The following is a 23,806-nucleotide window of genomic DNA, read 5'->3' as shown; positions in this document are numbered from 1 at the left end:
GACGACAAATTTATCACGAAACGATACTGCAATCTACGGCGAGATTCAGGTTGTATCACGACTATTTAAACATACATTGTTTAATTATCGTCAAATACCAAATTAAATGAAAATATTTAATAATAAAATGAGCTTCGAAACGTCCTAGTTTATATTGACGGCACAAGATTCCCTCAACTACTGTGCAGGGTGGTTGAACTCGTAAAATTTGCATAAACATATGAAAAGGCTTTCAATCAGCGTCGCTTGTACAATATTCCCTGGCTTTGTAGTAAAGGCTTCGCAAATCAACACATTTACGTGAAGGCTTTTTACTGTGCGTGTTCCATTTATTATGTAATTATGCTGTCTTGTGTTGTTTCGTGCGAATGCCAAAGAAGTATGAAAAAATACGTCTTTTAAATATTCATTTTCTTTACGTAACTTGTTTTTCTACGTATATAAAAAGCTATGAATTAAACATTGCCCTTATACTGCTATAGACATTTATATTTAATTAAAATTTCCTAATAAAATGGTGCTACAACCTTTTATTTCTGGGCCTGAGATAATCATTTCTAATATTCAAGTAGAAGATTGACCTGGTTTGCCTGTTACCAACATCATTTTGTATCAAAGGTATGCATTTGTAATGTCAACTTCACCATACGAGCGAAAGAAAGGAAGATGTGGTTTCTTGGTATTTTATCAGAGAAACAGTTCTTTAATTTTTTAACTCTATACGTAACTATATAAAAAACAACAATAAAATAACATATATTTTTGTTTTTTATCAAAGTTTTTATAGGCATAGTTATTTTATTTATTTTGTTTAATACTACTGCATCATTTCATGATTTTCAGATCACAAGTACCTCAAATATGGCAATCGCAGAGCGTGAGAAGAGATGAGAACACGATTTCTAATGACCTACCAGTCCATATGCTTAGCTATATGTTCCATATGCCTCCGCGCCAGCGCTGGTTTTACATAAGACCACATACAAAGCTGGACAAGTCACAATCTCACCTGATGTTGACTGATGATGTGTATTTAGCCGCTGCTTAAATTAACTTATAGTGATATTATATTTAAAGGAAAATGTTGTATAAAATCTATAAAACTTTAGGTTAGCTAGTAGTTCACAAATGGGCTTATTATAACCACAGACGTTACTTTTTGAATCGTATGTTCGTGCATCACGCAAAAGATGTCAGATTCAGCGTAAAACTGACTTAACACATAGGCTTTGATTGCCACGAATTGAAAACATGAATATGCTTTTTTACAATCGGTGCGGATTAATACATGAAAGGTTATTTACTGTTTGAATGATCTAAATTTAGTATAGAGTTCTAGTTGATAGAGTTGAGGTGATTCGTGACTTGGGAGTGCTATTTGACTCTGCTATGTCTTTTAGACCTCATTACAATGATATATGTAGTAGAGCTAACCGGATGCTATCGTTTATCCTTAGAACTGCTAAACCATTCAGGCGAGCCGACTCCTTGATTATCTTATACAGCTCTCTCGTGAGAACCATAGTTGAGTATTGTTCGGCGGTATGGACCCCGATATACCAAACTCATATAGATAGATTGGAGGCTATACAAAGGCGGTTTGTCAGAGCATTGTGCTATAAGTATGGTCTTAGGCGAAAAATAAACCAATATGACCAGCGTCTTGCCCACTTTCAAATGGTTAGTCTTGAAAGGAGGAGGTGGGTGAGCGACCTATGCACTTTGCATAAAATAGCAAATGGCTCATCTGACACCTGCCTTTTGGAGAGGCTGGAGATCAAGGTGCCGACGCGTTCTGTGCGCATCCAGGAATTATTTGTTATACCTATGACTGATAACAATGTTTCCCAGAATGCTCCGCTCGTAAGAATGTGCAAATATTATAATGCTGTGTGTGCTGAGGTTGATATTTTTCACAATAATATTTGTAAATTTAAAAAGATAGTTCATAGTAAATACTTGTAACCTTAATTACTAATTTAATTGATTAATGTATATGTATATACATGTGTGTGTGTGTATGTATATATATATTTTTTCCTTTATTTTTTATTTTTTTGTCATTCGGTTTGATATGTGTATGTTGTTTAGTTGATATTTAGTGTAAATGCTGTGTACAGATATAACTGGAAGTCAGATTTTTAAATGTTGTTTAGTATGTAATAATTTTATGTATGTAGTCAGTCTGTTTTCTGTTTCTGTACCTTAATGTGAAAATAAAAATAAATAAATAGCCACCAAACTTATTAAATTTGTTTTAATTTTTTATTATATTTTAGGTTAAAAATATTGTGTGTGTTGGAAATAAATTACTATATAATTTAGAAATACACACACACACACACCGTACAATCATAATAAAATACTTATAATACATACATATTCTGGCTAATAGAATATTGCCAGTAAGTAGCGACAATCAAAACTAAAGATAGAAATCTTTTAATAATTAGGTTAGTGTGTAACGGAAGTCCATAAAATAGATAAGTATGATAATAATAATAATGAAATACTGAAAACGTTTATGGATCACAAGAATACATTTATCCTCTGAAAAATTTGCATTTACACTATCGCAATAAAAACCCAAATAAAATAGATGGAATCAATACTAAAACCATAAAATGCATTATCAATGATCTCTCTGAATATCTCTCGGTCTGCTTTAATAAGCTGCTGCATAAAGGTGAATTTCCGGATTCTCTAAAGAAAGCCAAAGTTACTCCTATTTATAAATCAGGCAGTAAAACTGACCCCGGCAATTACAGACCAATATCCATTCTACCTTCAATTTCAAAAATATTAGAAAAAATTATTTATTCAAGACTTGATACTTACTTACAAACTAACAATTTTATTTTTAAACGCCAATATGGTTTTAGATCAAAAAGCAGCACTTTATCAGCCACAGTCGATCTTATCAGTCATATAAAGGAAAACATTGACTCTAAAAAAATGGCGCTGGGTGTCTTTATAGATTTGAAAAAAGCGTTTGATACCGTAAGCCACAATCTATTGCTTAAAAAATTAGATCGTATAGGAATTAAAGGTTGTGCGCTAAAATTATTCAAATCTTATCTATCAAACAGAACCCAGATAGTCAAAATAGGTAATGCTCAAAGCTCAGAAATACCAGTAACATGCGGCGTCCCACAAGGGTCTATACTGGGTCCACTGTTATTTTTAATATATATTAATAACATTCACGAGCTCGGTTTACATGGCCAAATCACTCTCTACGCTGATGACACCTGCTTATTTTATTTCGGTATAAATATCCAGACTATGGTTGCTCGAGCTCAGTCAGACCTAAATTCTCTATATTCTTGGTTTCAACAAAATCTGCTAACCATAAATATCTCAAAAACATCTTATGTAATATTCAGAGCAAAAAATAAAATCATTCCTATGTTTCAACCGTTAAAAGTTCAAGACGTTGAAATCACTAACAAAAAATGGGAAAAATATCTGGGTCTTAGAATAGATACATATTTAAAGTGGAACTTTCATATATCACACATAATTACCAAACTAAAATCACTTATAGGCAGATTTTGGTCAATATCAAAATGTATTCCTCAATCCGTACGTCATTTAATTTATAATTGTTTAGTCAAGCCACATTTCATATATCTAATTGAAATATGGGGTACGGCATGTAAAAACATAATTTCTAACTTACAAACACTACAAAATAAATTAATAAAATCATTATTTAGATACAATTTTTTAACACCGACTAATAAAATCTACCAAGAAACCAAAATTATGACAATTAAACAATTGTATGTATATAGCACCTGTATTTTGATAAAAAAAATTTTAAATAACTCTATCCATAGTTGCTTGTCGTTTAAAAAAATCAAACACACAACGACACGCAATACTCGTCGAGCGAGTTTGCTTATCTTACCGAAGCCGCGTACAAATTATTTTATAAGAAATCTATTAGGTATGAGGGTGTGCAATTATTTAACCAATTACCATCTCAAATTCGCAATATTGGAGTGTTTGACAAATTCAAAAAGGCATTAAAGATGCATGTTAGAATTAACATAGCTGACTAAAATTGTTACGGCTAATGGCGACGTGTATCTCGCTCGTATATAATATATAAATATTAATATTAAGTTTCTCATGTAAATAAAATATTTCTGTTTTGTAATGAGAAATAAAGTTCTTTAAACATAATAAAAACCCTGCAGACAACGATATTAATGACGTTTTCACTTATGTCTCAATAGACAATTGTATTATCTAGAATAGATTGAATACTAATTAAGCAATTCTGTTAGTAGGTTGATGTGAAGGCTGTATTTGCGGTCTGTCAAAGGCAATGTTTCATAACAGGCTTTATAGCGTAAACCTTCGCCACAGACCACATCTCTTTAATCAAAGGCTGTTTGTATTCTCAAATGATGAAATTCATTAGCAGCTCTATTTCTTTATGCAAGAGTGATATTATTATAAGTAATATTGCTTAATGTTTTGAATCTAAAAATCATTTGTACGAATTGGTAACTGGTACAATTGGTGGATATGGTAAGAAACTCTACACCACTTCTTTCGATTGCCATGTATTCTCTTTTTAATGACACCTTTTTATTTTTTTTCTTATAAAAGAGGAGGCAAACGGGCAAGAGTCTCATCTGATGTAAGGTGATACCGTCGCCCATGGACAATCTCAACGCTCGACGGCTCGCGAATTGCTAGCTATCTTAAGGATCACGCTTTTTCTTTTTTCGTTATTAGCATAAGACTATGTTGCGAGTTAGCCCACGAGAATGTTAGTGCGTGCAGTAGCACTATTTCACTTTGCCACCTGCTAAAAGAGGATCTTTGACAATCAGAGACAAATCTTTGTTTTTATTAATCATTTTTAATTATTACTTAAGATGTCATATGGAACATGGTGTAATGGTTGCATCTCCTTATAAACATTGTGTAAAACAAAAAAATAACAAAAAATTTGGTGATTAAAAACAGTGGCGGAGAGTTTTTTTGCCAGTTCTTCTCTCGTTCTACACCCTTGATTTGAGAACTGGCAATAGATGTAAAATTAGAAGCATTTAATGTATATTCTTTTTTTCGACATAAGTGTACAATGTCTTACCTATATGAATCAATGATTTTTGACTTTGACTTTGATTCCATACACAAGAAGGTTCTACATCAAACACCAATATAGAATTCAGATTTAAAGTTCGGGTTTCAAACTTAGCCTGTCTCGTTTTTGAACGCTACCCTTAACTGGAACTTTAAAAGCGTGCTTACAATAAGTCGTTGAGTGATTCAAGCGAATGTAAGAATTTACCTAAACTTTTGCTTTGCATGCACGTAGCTCTGTTAACTCACTCAACTCAAAAGCCTGAAGAAGTCTAACTTTATACAGTTCACTCAAAGTCAAGGTTTCTTTACGATTAAGAAAGCAAGATTAAGTAAACAATTTTGAAGCAATAATCAATAACGGACACTCTGTGTTTAATTATTAAAGAATATGACGAATGAATAACGCCAGTAACAAAAAGCCTATTTGCATTGTTCGCAAAAACAATCATTTAACATGAAATATGGATGAGCCTTCTTCGGAATAGTAATTGAATTTAGTACAAACCAAATTCGGATCCGATATTCGATATGTAAGTATGATCAGAATTTGGGAGTATTTTATTATCGGATTTTAACGGAGAAGAAAAAAATATTATGAAGGCATAAAATACAATTTGAATAATAATAATTAATGTTTAGTGTAACTGTTTAGCTCCACTAGAGCAGTACTTTTGGCTTTTATCCCATCATCCTATAATATCAATTCGAAACCGATTAAATTCTATATTGTTAAATATTTGTATTTGTTTAGTACTTGCTTAAGGTTCATAGAAGGCAACGATGGCGGAACGTCGTGAAGCGCATCACATTTGCCCCTTCTATTAACACTACTATATAGCGATCACGACCACTCTGTCAAGAGTGTACCGGATAAGAAGATTGTTCTCGCTAATGGTGTAGCACTAGGTGTTTGCCTAGTCTTCAGCGTACAACTCTCATCTTAGAGATCGTAGGTTATTTATTAATTCGCAGCCGAGTGTGCCTCTTTGTCGCTCGTTTCGCGCTCTCGCTTGCACTTCAAGCCTTAAATTGACCTGGGTAACGCCGCTTGCGTCATGTTTTTTCGTGCGAGCAGCCGGCTCCATCGAATTGTAAGACGTTGTCACGTAAAACGCTTGTTCAATTGAGACTAGATCGTAATTGACCAGCTATTTCATGAAACTATTAATTCCCAAATGAATTAATGTTTTTCCTGCAGAATATGCATAAAATATGAATGTGTGTACCCACAATGTACTTTTAGAATACTTTGTGTGTACTTTAAAAGAACTACGATATTCCAATCTGTTAACAATTGTGTTATTGCTTATTGTTTTTAGTACAAAATACTTAACAAAAATATATTTTACAAATCATCATTGAATTTGCAAATTATCTCAAATATTATATCGGTTGTGTAAAATAAGAATTCCACTTTTTTCATTTCTAAAACACTCCAAAACAATCTTCAATATTTATTCAGTTGCAATTGTTAGAATATCATGTGTGACCTAGTACGCCGTGAACAGAACAAAGCAAAATGATGTACATAGACACAATTACTCCATACAATTATTTATGTCTGAAAAGAATTCTAATTAAACTTCGTATAATATTAAAGAAACTTGCCTCGAACGAAATTGCGTTGTAAATATTTTAAAAGGGAATCTGATTCTTCGAAGTGAACTTTGACTAAAGTAATACCATTCAGTAAGGTCGATATATACTTATTAAAAAACTAGAATGTAGGGTTGACGCATATCAATTTTTGTTTAGCTGTTTTCCACAGAATTCTTCCTACTTGCTCGTACTAAAATCGTGTTCATACCAGAAGTGGTTTGAACGTACGATCTCAACTATGTATACCTCACTTAGCCAGTAGAGTATTACCGCTCTTTTTTCGTATTCATACATTTAGATAAATTTTAAACTTAAACAAATAGTGGGTATTTCATAAGAAATACCCTCAGCTTCAGGGTGCGACTCTCAATCCTGAGATCGTAGGTTCGATCCTTGGTTGTGCACCAATGAGCTTTTCTATGTGTTCATTTCACGTCCGCTCGAATGGTGAAGGAAAATATAGTGTAGAAAACGGCTTGCCGTAGACCCGAAAATAACTGAAAAGGTTGTAGCAGTGGCATATGTATTTAATAAGTCAATTAATCTACCGGCGTAGTGCAACTGAGGAACTTCTCTCGGTAGCAATTTTGTATATAATTAGCCAAATTAATTTGAAACCGGGCGTGTCCATAGTTCATTAAAAACTTTTCACTTCACGGTTCGAAGCTTTGCACCATTTAAAACTCACGTAGAAATGATTAAGAGTTCTCTTAGAAGTTAACATTACACACAAGAGAGCTTTAAAATTATTTAAAACGGGATTTTGCACTCTCGGAATGGCCTCAATATATTTCTCGCTTATACTCGCCACAGCACAGCTTCACGTATCCTTAACAAGACTCGTGAATTTTCTTCGTTATTTTATATTCAGTTCGTTTAAGAAATATCAAAGGACAGTTTTTAAAAGATTTGGCCGTTGAAAGTACTGAAGCTTTAAAATGATTGCCGAACTTTTTAATGCACATTTATAGGTGACTAGGGAACATTTTATATAGCAAGTAATAGCAATATATACATTTCATTTAAAGTATCATATTACTGGCTCTGAACGTGTCAATTGTGTCTTTAACAACTTCGGTACCACTTAAATATGAGTCTCCGTAAGCATAAAATATAATCAGTGGCTAAAATATATTTAGGTCTAGCCTCTGATTTCTGTATCTGTTTCATGATCATTTGTCAATCTAATAAGTATATTGATGATCAGCCTAACGGCACAGGAGGCGTCAGCGTGTAAAGTTGACAGTGTGTCAACTGTCAAAGTGTAAAGTTGACAGTTGACACACGCTGTCAACTTTACACGTTACTAAGGCAAGCCGGTAACCTCATGAGTTTCACCTTCACCGTTTGAACGAGTGTTAAATGCACCTTGCACAGCCGGGGATCGAACCTACAATCTCAAGAATGAGACCTGTACACTAAAGCCACTAGGCCAACACTGACGCCACACCCTACGAGAACGGCAAATACGAATAGTTAACGATATGTTATGTATAATTCTAACAAAAACATCTGAATAGAGATCGTGTCGGAAACTAAGTAGGTACAAATTGTATGAAAACCGATCAGCTAAATCTGTCTTATAAAGTTATTAGGTTCAAAGACAAATTCCACAAGGCAGATGGTATAATGAAAAAGAAATACATGGTTTAAATTGTGTAAAAGTAATTCCAAGAAATTTCCCCAATTTCATTTGGCAAATTGCATTATATTTCGCCAATTCAATAGTCGAAACACGCAATGAAGATTCGCGTAGCCGGGAGCTCTGTGTTTATTATTAAATAACTTTTATCGGCGACGTTCCCCACTCCACAGTATATTTTAAGCTTGTCTACATAGGGCAGGCTTTCGACTTAATTTTGTCTCTATTATTATTATTCTGCGATACTAAAAATATACAGATACAAACACAGATTACACTAGCTGATTTGAATTTTGAACCTACAGACGTAGGTCTGACAAAATACGTAGGTATTTTGTCATGACTCTTAGGTTCCAAAAACTAACACAGACAGAGAGCACGGCTAATACTCTTACCTAAACTCACAAATGCATACGCACACACATTCACGCAAACTTATTGTCCTATACGACTTCTTGTATTACAAAACTTTTCTTTAAAAAAATTACCTACCCACATTTTTGTACCCATTACGGAATAATTGTTATCTAGTTACCCACAACAAGGGCTCCATAGTGTAGGATGAAACTAGCGATAGATGAATTTTATACCAACCATATTTCTGAAAAGAAAATAGTTTTCATTTCTCGTACGTGTCAAATCGTGACGAAAATGATACGTACGTCAGTAAACTACAAATCATTTATAGTGAACAGCTGCTGTCCAAAAGCTTGGTTAGAGTTGACTTAACCACAAGTAACTTCTGTTATATAAACAGTGATCCATAAATAATATAAATGAGGTATCTCGCATGTGATGTCTTCGAGAATGTGACCTAAATATCTTTCGCTATTATTTACACGGACGCAATAACAGAGCCTTATTCAGGCTGTATTACCTCCGAGAAGTTCATTTCTGTCGTACAATTCTCTTAGTTATTTCTTTTATTATATTTGTATAGGGAACAATTTTTGTTCTACAAATAAATCGTTTATTTGCGAAGAAACTGGTACATGATTAATTTATTATAAAAATCCGTATCATAGTCAGATTAACTTCGATACATAGAACTCGTTATTCACGGTTTATTTGATTATGATAATGATATCTTGTGCAGATCCTGTCCGGACACGGATGTTTCGGTAGTTATCTGCACAGAGTAGTAGGGTGTGAAGAGGCACCAACCTGCCACCACTGTGTCGGAGACAGCCCGGATGACGCCCAGCATACGCTGAGAGACTGCCCAGCATGGGACGTGGAAAGGGGACCGTTGCTGGATGCACTCCAGGGCGAGGACGCAACACTTCCAAATGTATTGAAGGTTTTAGTGAGCGCGAGAAATGACGGCCCGTGGAAAATATTTTATAATTTCTGCGAGGCGGTCATGAAAATAAAAGAAGAGGCGGAAAGGACCAGGGAGCTTTGTCCCGATGCCCATCCGCGACGGCGAAGAAAACCGCAGGCCCGTCGCATAAACGCGCGACGCGCTCACCAAATTCTCGCCGCCTAAAAAGTGCCTAAGCGGGGAGCAGGGGTCCATGCGTCTAAAAGAAGGGATGATGACCCATCCCTGCAAGTACTGGACCCGATCTCCCCTAGCTATTTGTAAATGCGTATGGCCCGGTCTGTGAAAGATGCTTGCTGTGTCAAGCATCCTCACAAATCAACAATGGGCGGGAAGAGGCGGACGCAACCGCCGCATCGCGTGTTGGGAAGCGGATAAGGCTCTGCTGTTACCGCATCCCGCATAAGGCGATTGTTGGTGGCACCTTGGGGTTTTAGTGGGTATGCACAATGGCGAGTACCACATAATCCTTCTGCACCAAGCAGTCGCGCCGCGGAAGGGTATGCGCAAAGCATTTCCCCAAGTAAAAAAAAAAAAAAAAAGATTATGATAATGATATGATTATGATAGGTTTTATCCGAAACATCTTAGATATTATATGGTTTATAAGTCATAATAGTAATACGAGAAATTAATTAACTACATTAAGTAGTTAATCACGTTTTAGTAGCCATCAATAAGCAAACGACATGTATGGCGTCATACTGTCTGCTTAAGACCACGCCCAATTTATTCCCCACGCTTTTATTACCTATAAAACTGAACGTTTGAGTGGTAATTATTTAAAGTCCCATAACCGACATCCTATAAATTTTATTTATTCGCAGTAATATATTTCTGTGTGTTAAATTTATCAGTGACGAACTAAGATAAGAGGAGAATTTTTGGTACAATTGCGTATTAACGCCACCGCGGCAAAATTTTAATGGTTTATTATAACTAAAATCCTTAGAGAACCTTCTATTTTTTTAGAGAACCCGGCTTATATATTTGATATTTTACTTAAAAGTGTTTGTTACACGGCTACTGAACTGATTTTAATGAATTTAAATCTGAAATATATTTTAAATATGATTTTATAACACTAACTCATTAAGTGTAATAAATATCAATTTGTATGTAGTCAATTGCTGGGTTTAAACGTATTTCCGTATTTAAACCTAATCTTAGCTATATTAGAATATTACGAAAATAAATGAAAAGAAATATTAGATGTGAATATAACGCTGCCTTGCACAGGCGCCAGTGGTAAAACATAATGAGCATCTGAAATGTGTATGTATAAATATTAGATTTATGATTTTGTTTCTTGGTAATAGTATCCCCATATCTGGATTATAAAAAGCGGCAGTAGAATACCTACTTTAGTTTAAACAGTTCAAGAAGATTGAACAGTTCAAAAAGATTAAACATGCCATACACATTAATTCATTAAATATTTATGTCACTATAAAATAATGTGTATTAATAACACTAATACCAAATTTTTGTATTTTTATTAATTTATTTTCAATTAATAATAATACATATTTTGGTTATTATTATACTATGCAGTTTAAGAATATTGTAAATATGTATTTAAGTATTACATATCAAGTAATCAAGTATTAATGTTAAATCGAATCAACCTAAAAGTTGTATAAAATTTTAATGTATCAAATTTTTAATAATTGTTGTATGTTCAGAAAAAAATTGCTTATATTAAAAAAAAAATTGAATGAATCAGGTTTGAAGACCCAATAAATAGAGCCATTGTTAGACCAATGGATTGTCATCATAATAATACATATTATACATAATAATATTATACCATATTATGGTCTCTAAGTGAGACAAAACTCATATTACAATTTTCCATATAATTTTAATCCGTAACAACCCTATTTAAATGTACGCTAAATAAAAGACTTTATGATGTAAAATTCTGAGTGCTAGAATCTAGAAAGCACTCAGCATTGAGCTCAATTAACATGATGAAACTAACATTTTTATGCTTAATAAATATAAATTTAAAATAATGTACGTTATTTTTATTTCGACACTCAAATATTTTGCCGTACGTTGTGTTCGTTAAGTTTTCTGTTATTTCATGTTACTACAGAGGTACATCAAAATATCAGTATAGAAAGCTTATCAATAGTATTGTCTTTTATGAACACAACTTTTACACATTTATAGAATAACACTTTTTTACGGATTGAAGTTATGTATTATTGTAAACTTATAATTATTTAAACATAATTTTAAATTTAACCACGTGACCACGCACGCTGTAAAGCACGCGAAACGTCCGTTGGTTAAATTTAAAATTATGTTTAAATAATTATAAGTTTACAATCATACATAACTTCAATCCGTAAAAAGGTGTTTTTCTTTAAAAGCTTATCAATCCTAAGTCCGTTCTGCCATTCGAAAAGTTCTTGTGACTTACAATAGTAATAGTGGCACCGACGATTTTGTATGCAAGTTCAATGTCTATCATTATGCGTTGACGTTTCCTTGCAATCGCGGATTTGGACTGGCTATTAAGATTGGTAATGCTATATGAAGGTACTGACTAACGCCCAAACCCAATAACCTATCTCAATCCATTTTTGACCATCCGAGATAGATTATGATAAAAATGTGCCAATAACTAATGGACGGATTGTAATAGCTACCTGTCCATACAAGCTATCCATGGTAGGTAGGATCGGTGTATGTGGCTTTGCTTGAAATGACGGTTCCTAAAAAAAATATAGCATTTTGTCCTTTTCACACTTGTTTCACTTTACGTATAAACAAATGTATAAAAACTTTATTTAACGTATACGTTTACGTGTATTATAAAATACGTCAGTACTTTATGATTCGCAAAAAGATCGAAAGTCAGGAATGATCAAAGGGGAGCCCCCGTATCCGTCTAAATCCCCGTCCTTAAGTCGAAATTGGAGAGAACATGGAAACCAGTTAAGTGGCAATTTCGGTGGATCGATTGTCCCTTGCAATCTGACGTTTCGTATTAAAATGTAACCACTTTCCGGATTCAGCTATTACATTTGGCATGATTGAAGATTGAAGTCAATGTAAGTTTAATTTGTTTTTGTTGAATTTTACTCGTTTTACCTATAAAAATGATAAATATTTTTAACAAACCGCCTTTTTCCCAAATAGACAGAGACCACGGACCTCCACTTGTAGCGGTCCTGACAAACCTCTCTTTTGATCCACTTTCATGACATTCACCATGCGTGCCAGTAGGTTGTGGGTACTCTTAACTTGGTTGGTTCAAGTATGTACGGAAAGGCCATATCTTCACCACGTTTTTAGGTGATAATGCGCATGGCACGGGCCAACGCGTGCCATGGACGTGGAGCTTGACGCGGGTCTACGCTCAAAGTCCTTTGCTATTCAGAAGGGTAACGAGACTCCACCCACTAAAACCATCTTAGCACACTCCCTTAAGATGGGCCTTCGGGGTTCACCAGGCATTCTACTCAAGGATCTTCACCACCCACGGTTGCCTTGTAGAAAATATACACCGTGTATGTTTTATTATTAAATATGTTAATTTTAATAACTAACTCAAAAGCTATATAAAATGTTGTATATTAGATTTAGTTGGCACCTTAGGGAAGCATTTTAAATTCACCCAAAGTGAAAGTATGTCGGCAAAGATAAGACACGAACTCTGCCACACCCATTCTATTTACTTAAGAAAAACTCGTTGGAAATTCAAAACATTTTCTTAAATGAAAGTTGGGTACGTGACAATTACGTATTCATGTTAGAAATACAATTGTATAAATGAAGGTGTAATTGAATTTTAATGTTTACTTTAACGACATTCAACACGACAATGCTGATGTGGCTTTTTAAATAAACATTTATTCCATTTAGATTAAAACTAATTTAAGTACCAACACCAACAACAACCTACCTCGGAATCTGCGTAAAAGTGATTTTCTGACAGATCACCCGATATATTAACCTAATTTGTTATGTATATATATAAAATATAGTAATATTTAGATATATTGATTTGGCATGTCTCAAAATAACTAATAAAACTATAGTGATTTTTTGACTTTATGAGATTTTAATAAATAAATAAATTGTTTTTTTGCTGGTATACAGATTAATACATTTTAAAGAAAAATACCGTACAATCAGCCATATAAAATGGGCACGCAATATTCATATTAATTTTCATAATAAAATAAGAAAATTTACATAATCTCATAAATATTATTAAAATTGTTAAAAGTTATTTATAATAAATTATATTACTATCAGTATAACTATACAATTACCATTAATACATAAGTACTCGTATATCGCGTAAACCTTTATTAAAAAGAATTTAATATTTATGAAATTGAAATAAAATATAGTTTTAGTATAACGTATAAAGTTAAGGTTTTGTCTCGTGTGAATAGTTGTTGAAGAAAGAAGACGTGGATGTGGAAGATATGGGAGTGAACCGGCATCAGATCCGCCGAGGATCTTTTTTTTTATTTAGACTCGTTTAGACTCGATTTCTGGCAATTCGAGTTGTTAAGAATCTTTAGCAATAAAGTGGCACCTGAAGAAGAATAATATTTTTTCCTACAAAGAACCCTATCATTATTTAGATTATATATAGCCTATCATGCACGCGATCAGGCAGTTCTGTGGCCTGGAAGCTGCAACAGGGGAGTGTCAAATCTCCCCTTTCCTAAAAAGGGTCTTTCTTTACATAAACTACGTCCACCAGGCCCGGGAGACAACTACTGATATTTCTTGTGTGGTATCACACCATTGATTTATACTATATTCGAAATTTTTTTCAACTTTGTCTCAATAAAAGTCAGAATCTCTCACATTGTAAGTATAAGGCTTAATAGTTTCGAGATCGACTTTCCTAATGAGACAGCATCTAATCCTTCTCGGCGAAGATTAATCCCGCCCAGCTTCCTAACTCATAAGGAAAAGCAGAATGTGCTCACATTTATCACGGAAAATCAATTACGACGGAAATCACTATGATTAAATCTCTTAACAAATCAGTGAGGTCTTGTTATCACATTACTGCTATTAACAAGTTTCGTTTGTTTTCGAATAGATGTTTCATTTATCATTTTTCTTTATGTCTAAGTTCAGTAATACCCTCTATAACGCGGTACGACTATAAAGCAATTATATTTCTGTAGTGAAATTTATAATGATTTGTCAAGTCCATAATATTGCGTACTATGCGTTTGCACATGTTTCAATTGGGTTGTAATAATATTAAACTAAATAATTTTATTAAAATCGGCCTCGGCTTCGTCTATAAAAACAAAAAATTCCATCGAAGCATGTGAATGAAAATGGTATTTTTAAAAAGATTTCTCTCATCCAGTAAATAACACATTTTATTGTTATATCTTTATTTCCATTATAATTTAAAGCTACTATAATGTATATTTTAATTCTATACCAACCTAAACAAATTAATTCCAAAAAAATATATACCGATAATAACGATCAGGGTTATTTACGGCTGGCAAAGGTTTTCAGAGGGAACATCAAAGAGAATTTATGAGTAATGAGTTTAACCGTTTTTATATCGTAGTTTAAAACGATGTAGGTGTTGAAAAATTCACTTCGAAATCGATTTTAAGAATGATGACGAACAATTGTACAAAGGTATGTATTAGGTGTTGTAGATATAGTGGATTCTGGGCTGTCATACTGTAAGCATCGTAATTGTGTAGCTCCGTATTATTGAGTGCTAAAAAATAATTTCGTACACTGTTCTTGAGACTGCGACGTCACAAAACACAAATTGAAGTGTCGTCCGTGTAGTGGAACTACCGATTTCACACAATATCACGTAAGTTCTTGAATTTCAACAAAAGTATCTCCAAAAAGTGATAATTAGAGGTTAGAAATCCACCAATCATATTGAGCATAGACAAAAGATCAATGACATTGACACTTGTCACAGTAACAGCTAACTAGTGTTGCCAGAGCAAGTAAATAAAAACTACCACTAATTACGTTCCATAACACGCAGATTTAGTTTACAAGAATGGAGGATCAGTTTCAACTATTGTTTGATAAAATGAAGAATGAAATCTTGAACCAAACAATAGAATTGAAAGATTCGATAACAAATAATATAATGGAGAGATTAGACGAAAAACTTCAACCTATTATAACAGAAAATAGAAACTTAAAAATAAAAGTAGAAAATCTCGAAAAGGAAGTAGAAAGTTTAAAAAGAGGAAAGAAGCAAAACAATTTGATAATGTTTGGAGTAAATGAAGGCGAAAGGTCTACACAAGAATTAATACAAAATACAATACATATTTTCAAAACTGACCTTGACATACAATTACAAGAACATGAGATAAACAAAATATATCGTCTAGGAAAGGGAAAGTCTTCTGGAAAACCAAGACCAATTCTGATTTCCTTTACGAGCGAATGGAAGAAGAATGAAGTTATGGGAAAGAAGAAAAACTTCAAAAATGTATATGTTACAGAAGACTACACAAAGGAAGTAATAGAGAAAAGGAAAACGTTGCAGGCGCAGCTAAAAGAGGAGAGAGAAAAGGGAAATATCGCGTACCTGAAATTTGACAAACTAGTAGTAAAAGGAAAAAATACTAACATAAATAAGGAAAAGCGCAAAAGAGAAACATCATCATCCCCACAAAACAATGCTCAACCAAGGAAACAACAAACTCTAATGCCGCCGATTAACAATAGACCAAATGCTTTCGACGTAATGAGGATTAGAGCTAATTCTCTTTCGTCTCTTCCCGCTAAGACAACAACTAACAAAGAATAACAATTAACTGTCGGTAAACGGAAAAATAAACAGCTCAACATGAACCAACATAAAATAACAAAACAAAATACTTCCCCAAGCCGACTGGTCATCGTGGGGAAAAATGACCACGACCCTCTAAAGGAAAAAAATAACACTAACATGAAAAACAAAGTAAATGACATCCACATAGCAACTATTAACTGTCGATCTCTTAGAACACCTGAAAAACTCCAAGAACTAGAGCTGGCAATAGAAGAGTTAAAGTGGGATATTATAGGTATTAGCGAAATGCGCAGATTTGGAGAAGGTATAGAAAACCATGTCAAATACGTACTACATTATAAAGGGGAGACGCCCGGGCTGTATGGAGTTGGATTCATGGTGAAAGTAAATCTAGTCAACAACATAGAAGAACTTAGTGGATTCTCGGAACGTATTGCAATCCTTAATATAAAACTGCCCGTGAACGGAGATAAAGAAGAGAGATGGTCTATTATACAGGCATATTCACCAACTGAATCTGATAAAAAAGAGGACGTAAAAACAATTGAGGAATTCTATGAAAATCTCCAAAACGCTATTGATAACGCACACAAAAACGTCATCGTGATGGGAGACTTTAATGGACAAATTGGGATTCAAAATAGTGGGGAAGAAAATACCATAGGAAACTATGGGTATGGAAATAGAAGCAAAAACGGAACAAGACTAGTAAACTTTGCACTGGAAAACAGATTAAGTATTCTAAACAGTTTTTATAAAAGGAAACCATCAAAAAAATGGACATGGATCTCACCCAATGGACAATATAAGAATGAAATCGATTTTATTATGTCTAATAATAGAAAAGCCTTCAAGAACATTTCGATCATAAACAATTTAAACTTCCACACAGACCATAGGATGGTTCGAGTTGCGATGTCAGGAATGTTCAAGAAAACAAGACGATTTCAAAATAAACAATTAGCGGTACAATACTCAGGTGACCCTAAACTATTACTTAATAATCTTCAAACATCTCTAGATGCCGCGGAATTAGAGAAGAAAGAATATCCATCGATACAAGGAAAGTACAACCTATTACTAAATCAACTAAAAACAGTAACCAGAAAAACAAACAAAAGTATCAAGAAAGAAGTCTCACTTACAATCAAACAATTATTACAAGAACGAAAAGAACTTTTACGACAAAAGGAAATTAAAGGAAACCGCCAAAGAGTAACAGAAGTAAGCAAAAAGATCAGTGAACAACTTAGGAAAGAAAGAAAAACTAAAAGATCTAATACAATGAAAAGTTACATAGAAAAGACAGGAGGAATAAAAAAGGCATTGAAGGAGTTAAACTACAAAAAGGACTGGATACCAAGTATGAGAAAGAAAGATGGTAATAGTACAGGTAAAAGACTCGAAATATTAAAAATCGCTACAGAATTCTACCGAAACTTATACCGAAGTCAAAAAGAGAAAGACACTATAAAAGAAAACGACGAAATAACTAATGAAGAATATATACCGGAAATAATGAAGGAAGAAACCATAAAAGCAATAAATACACAAAAACTCGATAAAGCCCCTGGATCTGATCTTGTTACAAACGAACTTCTAAAAGCAACGTTACCAGTAATCGCTCCAAGACTTACAGATATATTTAATGAAATTATCAATACGGAAAACATTCCAGAGGATTGGACAAAATCTACAATTATACTACTACATAAAAAAGGTGACAAAGGAGATATAGCAAATTACAGACCAATCAGTTTAATGTCCAATATTTACAAAGTGTTTTCAAAAATAATATTATCTAGAATCACAAACACACTTGAAGAAAATCAACCCAAAGAACAAGCTGGATTCCGTAGACATTTTTCAACAATAGACCACATACACGCCCTTAGACAAATACTCCAGAAATTTAAAGAATATAACAAAATTTACTACATAGGGTTCGTGGATTTCAACAAAGCATTCGACACACTTGAACATAGATTTATCTGGGACGCACTAAAAGATCAAGGCGTACATGCAAAATACATACGGATACTGAAAAACGTATACACAAAAAGCACCACACAAGTAAAATTAGAATCTATAGGCGAAGAATTTCCGGTTGAGAGAGGTGTACGCCAGGGAGACCCAATTTCACCAAAAATATTTGCAGCAGTTCTGGAAATGATATTCAGAAATCTGGATTGGACGAATAAAGGACTAAATATAAATGGCGAAAATCTGAGTCACCTACGCTTTGCAGACGACCTAATCTTATTTTCGGAAAACCCGAAAACCCTAAAGGAAATGTTGCAACAGTTAGCGGAAGAAAGTGAGAAGGCAGGCCTGTCAATGAACTTAACGAAAACAAAAGTAATGTCTAACTCCTCACAAACAGAGTCCATAACAGTAAATGATGAAGAAATAGAGTATGTAAAGGAGTATGTGTATTTGGGACAGTTAATATCTACTGAGGAATGTATGCAAAAAGAAATAGAAAGAAGAATAACTAATACTTGGAAGAGATATTGGTCACTCAGTGAAGTCATGAAGAACCAGGATATGTCTATGAGGAACAAGAGGAGAATATACAATATGTGTATCTTACCATGCTTACTATATGGGTGCCAAACATGGGCATTGACAGAAGAACAAGCAAGGAAAATAAAAGTTTGTCAGAATGGAATGGAGAGAAGCACAATAGGAATTAAAAGAAAAGACCGAGTTAAACTAAAATGTATCAAAAACAAAACAAAATTTAAGAATGCATACACAACATACAGGTGCTTAAAGTGGAGGTGGGCTGGGCATATGATAAGAGAGAAGAAGGAGAAATGGACGAGAATAATAACTGAATGGCAACCACGAGATAGTAAAAGAAACAGAGGCAGACAGACTAGAAGATGGGAGGACGACATCAAAAAAGTGGCGGGCCCAATATGGACGCGCATAGCGAAAAATAGAACAGAGTGGAAATCTTTAGAGGAGGCCTATGTCGAAAGACAAGCTGAAATGTAGAAACGACCGTTTACCGATACCTGATTTATGAAAAGAAAAGAAACTGTTAAAAGTTATAAACGTATTTGTAAGAAAAATTACTGTAAAAATAAGTTCAGCAATAAAGGCTATTTTATTTTATTTTTATTTTATTTTATTATGTATTAGGTGTTTAACACCACGTTACGTGTATATACGTATATATATACGGTTACGGTTAGAATAAATTTATTTCTCATATGAATTAAAAAATTCGCTTACTGAGAAAAACATTACAAGACTAAATAATTATTACTAGAACGCACAGAAGGTACCTATACAAAAATTCACAAAACAAATACAGTAACAAAAATGCAGGTAGACACAACAGACTCGAAACGGTCAACCAAGCAAAAACATAGGTGTATATTATATAACAATTGTAAAGCAGTATTACGACTGTTTTATGTCATATTATATACATAGCCTCATATTTGGCATTTATCATATAAAAAACACGACGATATCTTTATCGTACGCAATATAACGGCTCAGTTATTAGTCTCCCAACTTCGATTTTGTTTGTACTGGTGACTCCAGAGCTAGTGCTTGCCTCGCTAAACGCGTTGCCAGCGTTAATGGTACTGCCACAGGGCACTGCCACAAACCTTTTTTTTTTAATTTTTGTTTTTATTAACGTTATATTATTTTTATTATTACTATATAGGTTAAGAAAATTTTAATTACTGAATATTTATATACGTTATGTACTTAATTAAACTAGTAAAAATAGCATTACCGTCTTTTATTGAAAAAAAAATAGATTTTTATTATACGACTATTTTTTCCAGATGCAAGGGATATACCAGATACACCGATATTATATACAGATTTGTAGCTATATTTTCGATAATAATATTGATTTTTGTAATATTAATTGAATTATTTATTTAAAATATTATGGATTGTATACTCAGAACTTTTGATTTAGATTACGTTTAGATCCAAATAAGTTTAAGAGTTTTCTACCCTAATGTACTAAGTTAAACATCATTTATTATTATAACTGAGTACCTTTTCTAAAGAAATAAATAGAATTATTAATATATTGAAACGGATGAAACTTATTACGAAACAAAGACATATTGAAGGAGTGAGTTTACATTTAATGAACGTCGTACATTTTGGATGTCTCATCCAATTTTTCTAATAACATCTAGTAGGCTACGAGGGGGTCACGCCCCCTTCGGAGTCTTTGAAGTTTGGCATCGGTATCTCCTGAATTAAATGTCAAGTAGAAGTATGGCAGGATCACGTGACGTCAATATTCGAAGGACCATTGAAAAATACTTACGATTATTTACTAGAAACAAGAGAAATGTATGGGGATTTTGGGCGTGCTCACTTCATAACCCTTAAATTAATATTAAAATTGTAAGTTTTGTGTGATATAAGTTGGTGAATTCAGATATTGAGTGAACTGCATTGAACTGGTTATCGGTAGTGGAACTTTCAGAGAACTTGGCGATTGTCACGTCAATTTTAACTTGTAATTCAACTTCGTGAATCTTAATGTCGATATAAGATAATTAATTAATTAATAGTTGGTTAATAAGTATAATTGTACTTCAACAAGGCATTTCAAAATAAAGGTATAAATAATTATTTTTGTATTTTATTTTAGGTTAGCTTATTATTATTTGGTTACGCGCTTTTTGCACCACCCACACTATGTATTTTTTATCTTTCTTCTTACTAGGGTTGCCTGGAAGATATCGTTTGTTAGCGATAAAGCCGCCCGTTCTCAGCCTTATAACTTGTATTAATTGGTTGTTTGTTTTTCTATTCCTACCGAAGTGTAAATAAATAAATAATTAAAACACCCTCTATATGAAAATCCACATTTTTGTTGAAGACAAGAACAGAACTACAGTAGAATGAACGTTAGGTTATTACTTTTATTATAACCCGTTTTATATAAATTCCTATTCAACATGGTAGCCAAGTTCTTGAATACGCCGATACGAACTACATGGGTAGCAAATAATGTGTTCATTTGGGATTTGGGAGACTAGCGCTACTCACAGCGCGTTGCCGAGTTCATATTAACTGGACACGCTACCACGTCCAGAAACCTACGTGTTTTGTATCCGATGAGTGCTTCCCGAAAATGAAATACCATATTACAATTCAATTTTGCAGATTATATGTCAATATTTTTAGAAATCATGATGAACAAAATAAGTCATTTATTGTCCTCGTATTTTCACTTACAAAATTTTCCTTCGTCTCACAAAGGAAATAATATTGTAAACGACAGAGCTAATAAATTCTTATGTCATATCATTCGTTCCTTCAATTTACCTATCATGTCTAACAATATAGCAACGGATTTGTTCTTTATATTTTCTTTCATGTCCTATCAGGCATAAGGCAGAGACACTTCTGCGCCTGTCATTGATACGCAGTTAGTGAAACAGTGTGTGCCTGACACGTGATCGATGTTTGCATACTACATAAAAAATAGGATGTATGAATGTAACCGAGCATAGTTTGACAAAAGCTGAATCCGACTTTGGTGTGAATTAAAATGTTAAATCATGTTTGTTTTTTTTTACCGTTATGAAAATATGATCCCTAGAGAGGTATGGTTCAACTCCAATGAAGCAGGATATTTTTTTAAGGAACTAGCGGGTTGACAGGTGGCGGTGGTTGGCGGGTCTCATTCTGTAAAACCACTATGGATTTCTGTTTAAATATTGACTTCATGATTGGCAAAGTGTAACAAAGACCGTACGAAACTCAAATTCGATGAAGGTCTTTTGATGTCGAAAACTTGGAATAACGTGGTACGGATACTCAATATAGAATCGTTATTGAAAGCTCCGGGAATACGATTGTAAATAATAAAACTCCAAATAAGGCAGACGGGGAAACAAAGAAACAATTGGTATTTTGTAAAAACCCACCAGAATATTACAAACATAGGCGGCGTGAATATTGCAATATTTCTGTAGACCTACATAATAAAATCTTATTCGTGCACTCTTTTCAGAGTGATCTACCTTTTTTCTTCGTCTAAGAACTCGCTGGACTTTCGTCTGACCTGACCGCATCATGACAGAATTGTTGCAGAGTGGAATCAGTGCACTAATTAAATTGGTCCAACGCGTTGAAGATTTGCCCCCACGTTTCCGTATACGTAGCTCATTGATGAAGATATAGAAACAAATTAACTAAACCTTCCTTACATTAAAAATGTGTTGTGTCAGTGAAAAAAAATTACACACACAATTAAAAGTAGTAGTGTTATTGGACACTTATTAAATACCCTTTATAGTATATTTATTTTAAATTACTTATTAGTCTTAAGTTAGCTAGATCGGAAGGTTAACTAGAGGTCGCGTGAAACAGAGAGAATATAATCGCTATTGGTAGCATTAATATGAACGTAATACCAATTTCATAAACCTATATTAACTGGACTTTCGCATTGCGTTTGTAACAGTAATACAAGTTGCATTCATGTGAATGTTTCAATGAAAATCAGATGTTGCAGTCACAAGGATTGCGTGTAACTGGAAACCTCGGTGTCCGGTGTCAACCAGCCTCAATTCTCATCTATAAAGTATTCGCAATATATTATAAGCGAATCTACTAGTAGAAGGCCCCAACAAATGACTCTGGTTAGTTCTCAAATGTTTTCTTTCGCATATAAAGAAAACATCGTAGGTCGCGTTCTCAACTAGTGAGCTCATAAAGTATAATATATAAGTATAGTATAAGAAAACCTTTCAAGAAATCTTTTTCACCATTAGATCAAAAAGTCCGGTATTCATTAAATTTAATTGAACATTTGTTGATAAAATACATAATTTATATACCTACTACTACATGTATAAAAGTAAAACAAAAACCAATAGATCGTAGAGCGTAGTCTACAGACCCTGTTTCTGAATCGATATTCTGTTAATAAATTGGATTTGTAGCGACGCGGCAAAGGTTCATGCACGGTTAGAATATGATTTTGAAAAACGCAACGACGGCTCGCGTCGTTTTATTGGTCAAACGCGGGCCAATCACAATCAAGTGATTTTCTTATAAATATTCTAATTCACCTTCAGTGTATTAACATTAAACCTTTTAGAACTTTTTTTATATTAGTGACTGTCCTCAACAGAGCGGGATAATAGTTGTATGAATTAGCATTTATATTGACCCTTCGTGCCAACTAGCTTGTAACATCTTCATCGTAACTAAATAACGGGATTTTTCGCCACTCTATGTACAGAAATACATATAACGATATAGAATACCAAACTTAATACAAACTGCGTGGTGTAGTAGTTAACGGATTAAAAATTGTTTGAGATTGGTAGGCATATAG

General features: G+C 33.6%; 2 protein-coding genes across 2 annotated transcripts; both read left to right on the top strand.

Annotated features, from left to right (window-relative positions):
* Nucleotides 1-1,677: 1,677 nt before the first annotated feature.
* On the top strand, nucleotides 1,678-9,839 carry LOC123689510. Its single transcript, XM_045629841.1, has 2 exons — nucleotides 1,678-1,863; nucleotides 9,447-9,839. The coding sequence occupies exons 1-2, from the start codon at nucleotides 1,678-1,680 to the stop codon at nucleotides 9,837-9,839; spliced, it is 579 nt and encodes a 192-aa protein (XP_045485797.1).
* A 5,519-nt stretch (nucleotides 9,840-15,358) lies between these two features.
* Nucleotides 15,359-16,772, top strand: LOC123689496. The gene has a single exon (XM_045629811.1). It carries the CDS (start codon nucleotides 15,709-15,711, stop codon nucleotides 16,471-16,473), a length of 765 nt encoding a protein of 254 aa, XP_045485767.1. The 5' UTR covers nucleotides 15,359-15,708; the 3' UTR covers nucleotides 16,474-16,772.
* The last annotated feature ends 7,034 nt before the right edge of the window (nucleotides 16,773-23,806 follow it).

This window comes from Pieris rapae, chromosome 10 (assembly GCF_905147795.1).
Source record: "Pieris rapae chromosome 10, ilPieRapa1.1, whole genome shotgun sequence".
NCBI lineage: Eukaryota > Metazoa > Arthropoda > Insecta > Lepidoptera > Pieridae > Pieris > Pieris rapae.
The sequence above is the reverse complement of the archived record's forward strand: the minus strand, read 5'-3'. Positions and strand labels throughout refer to the sequence as shown.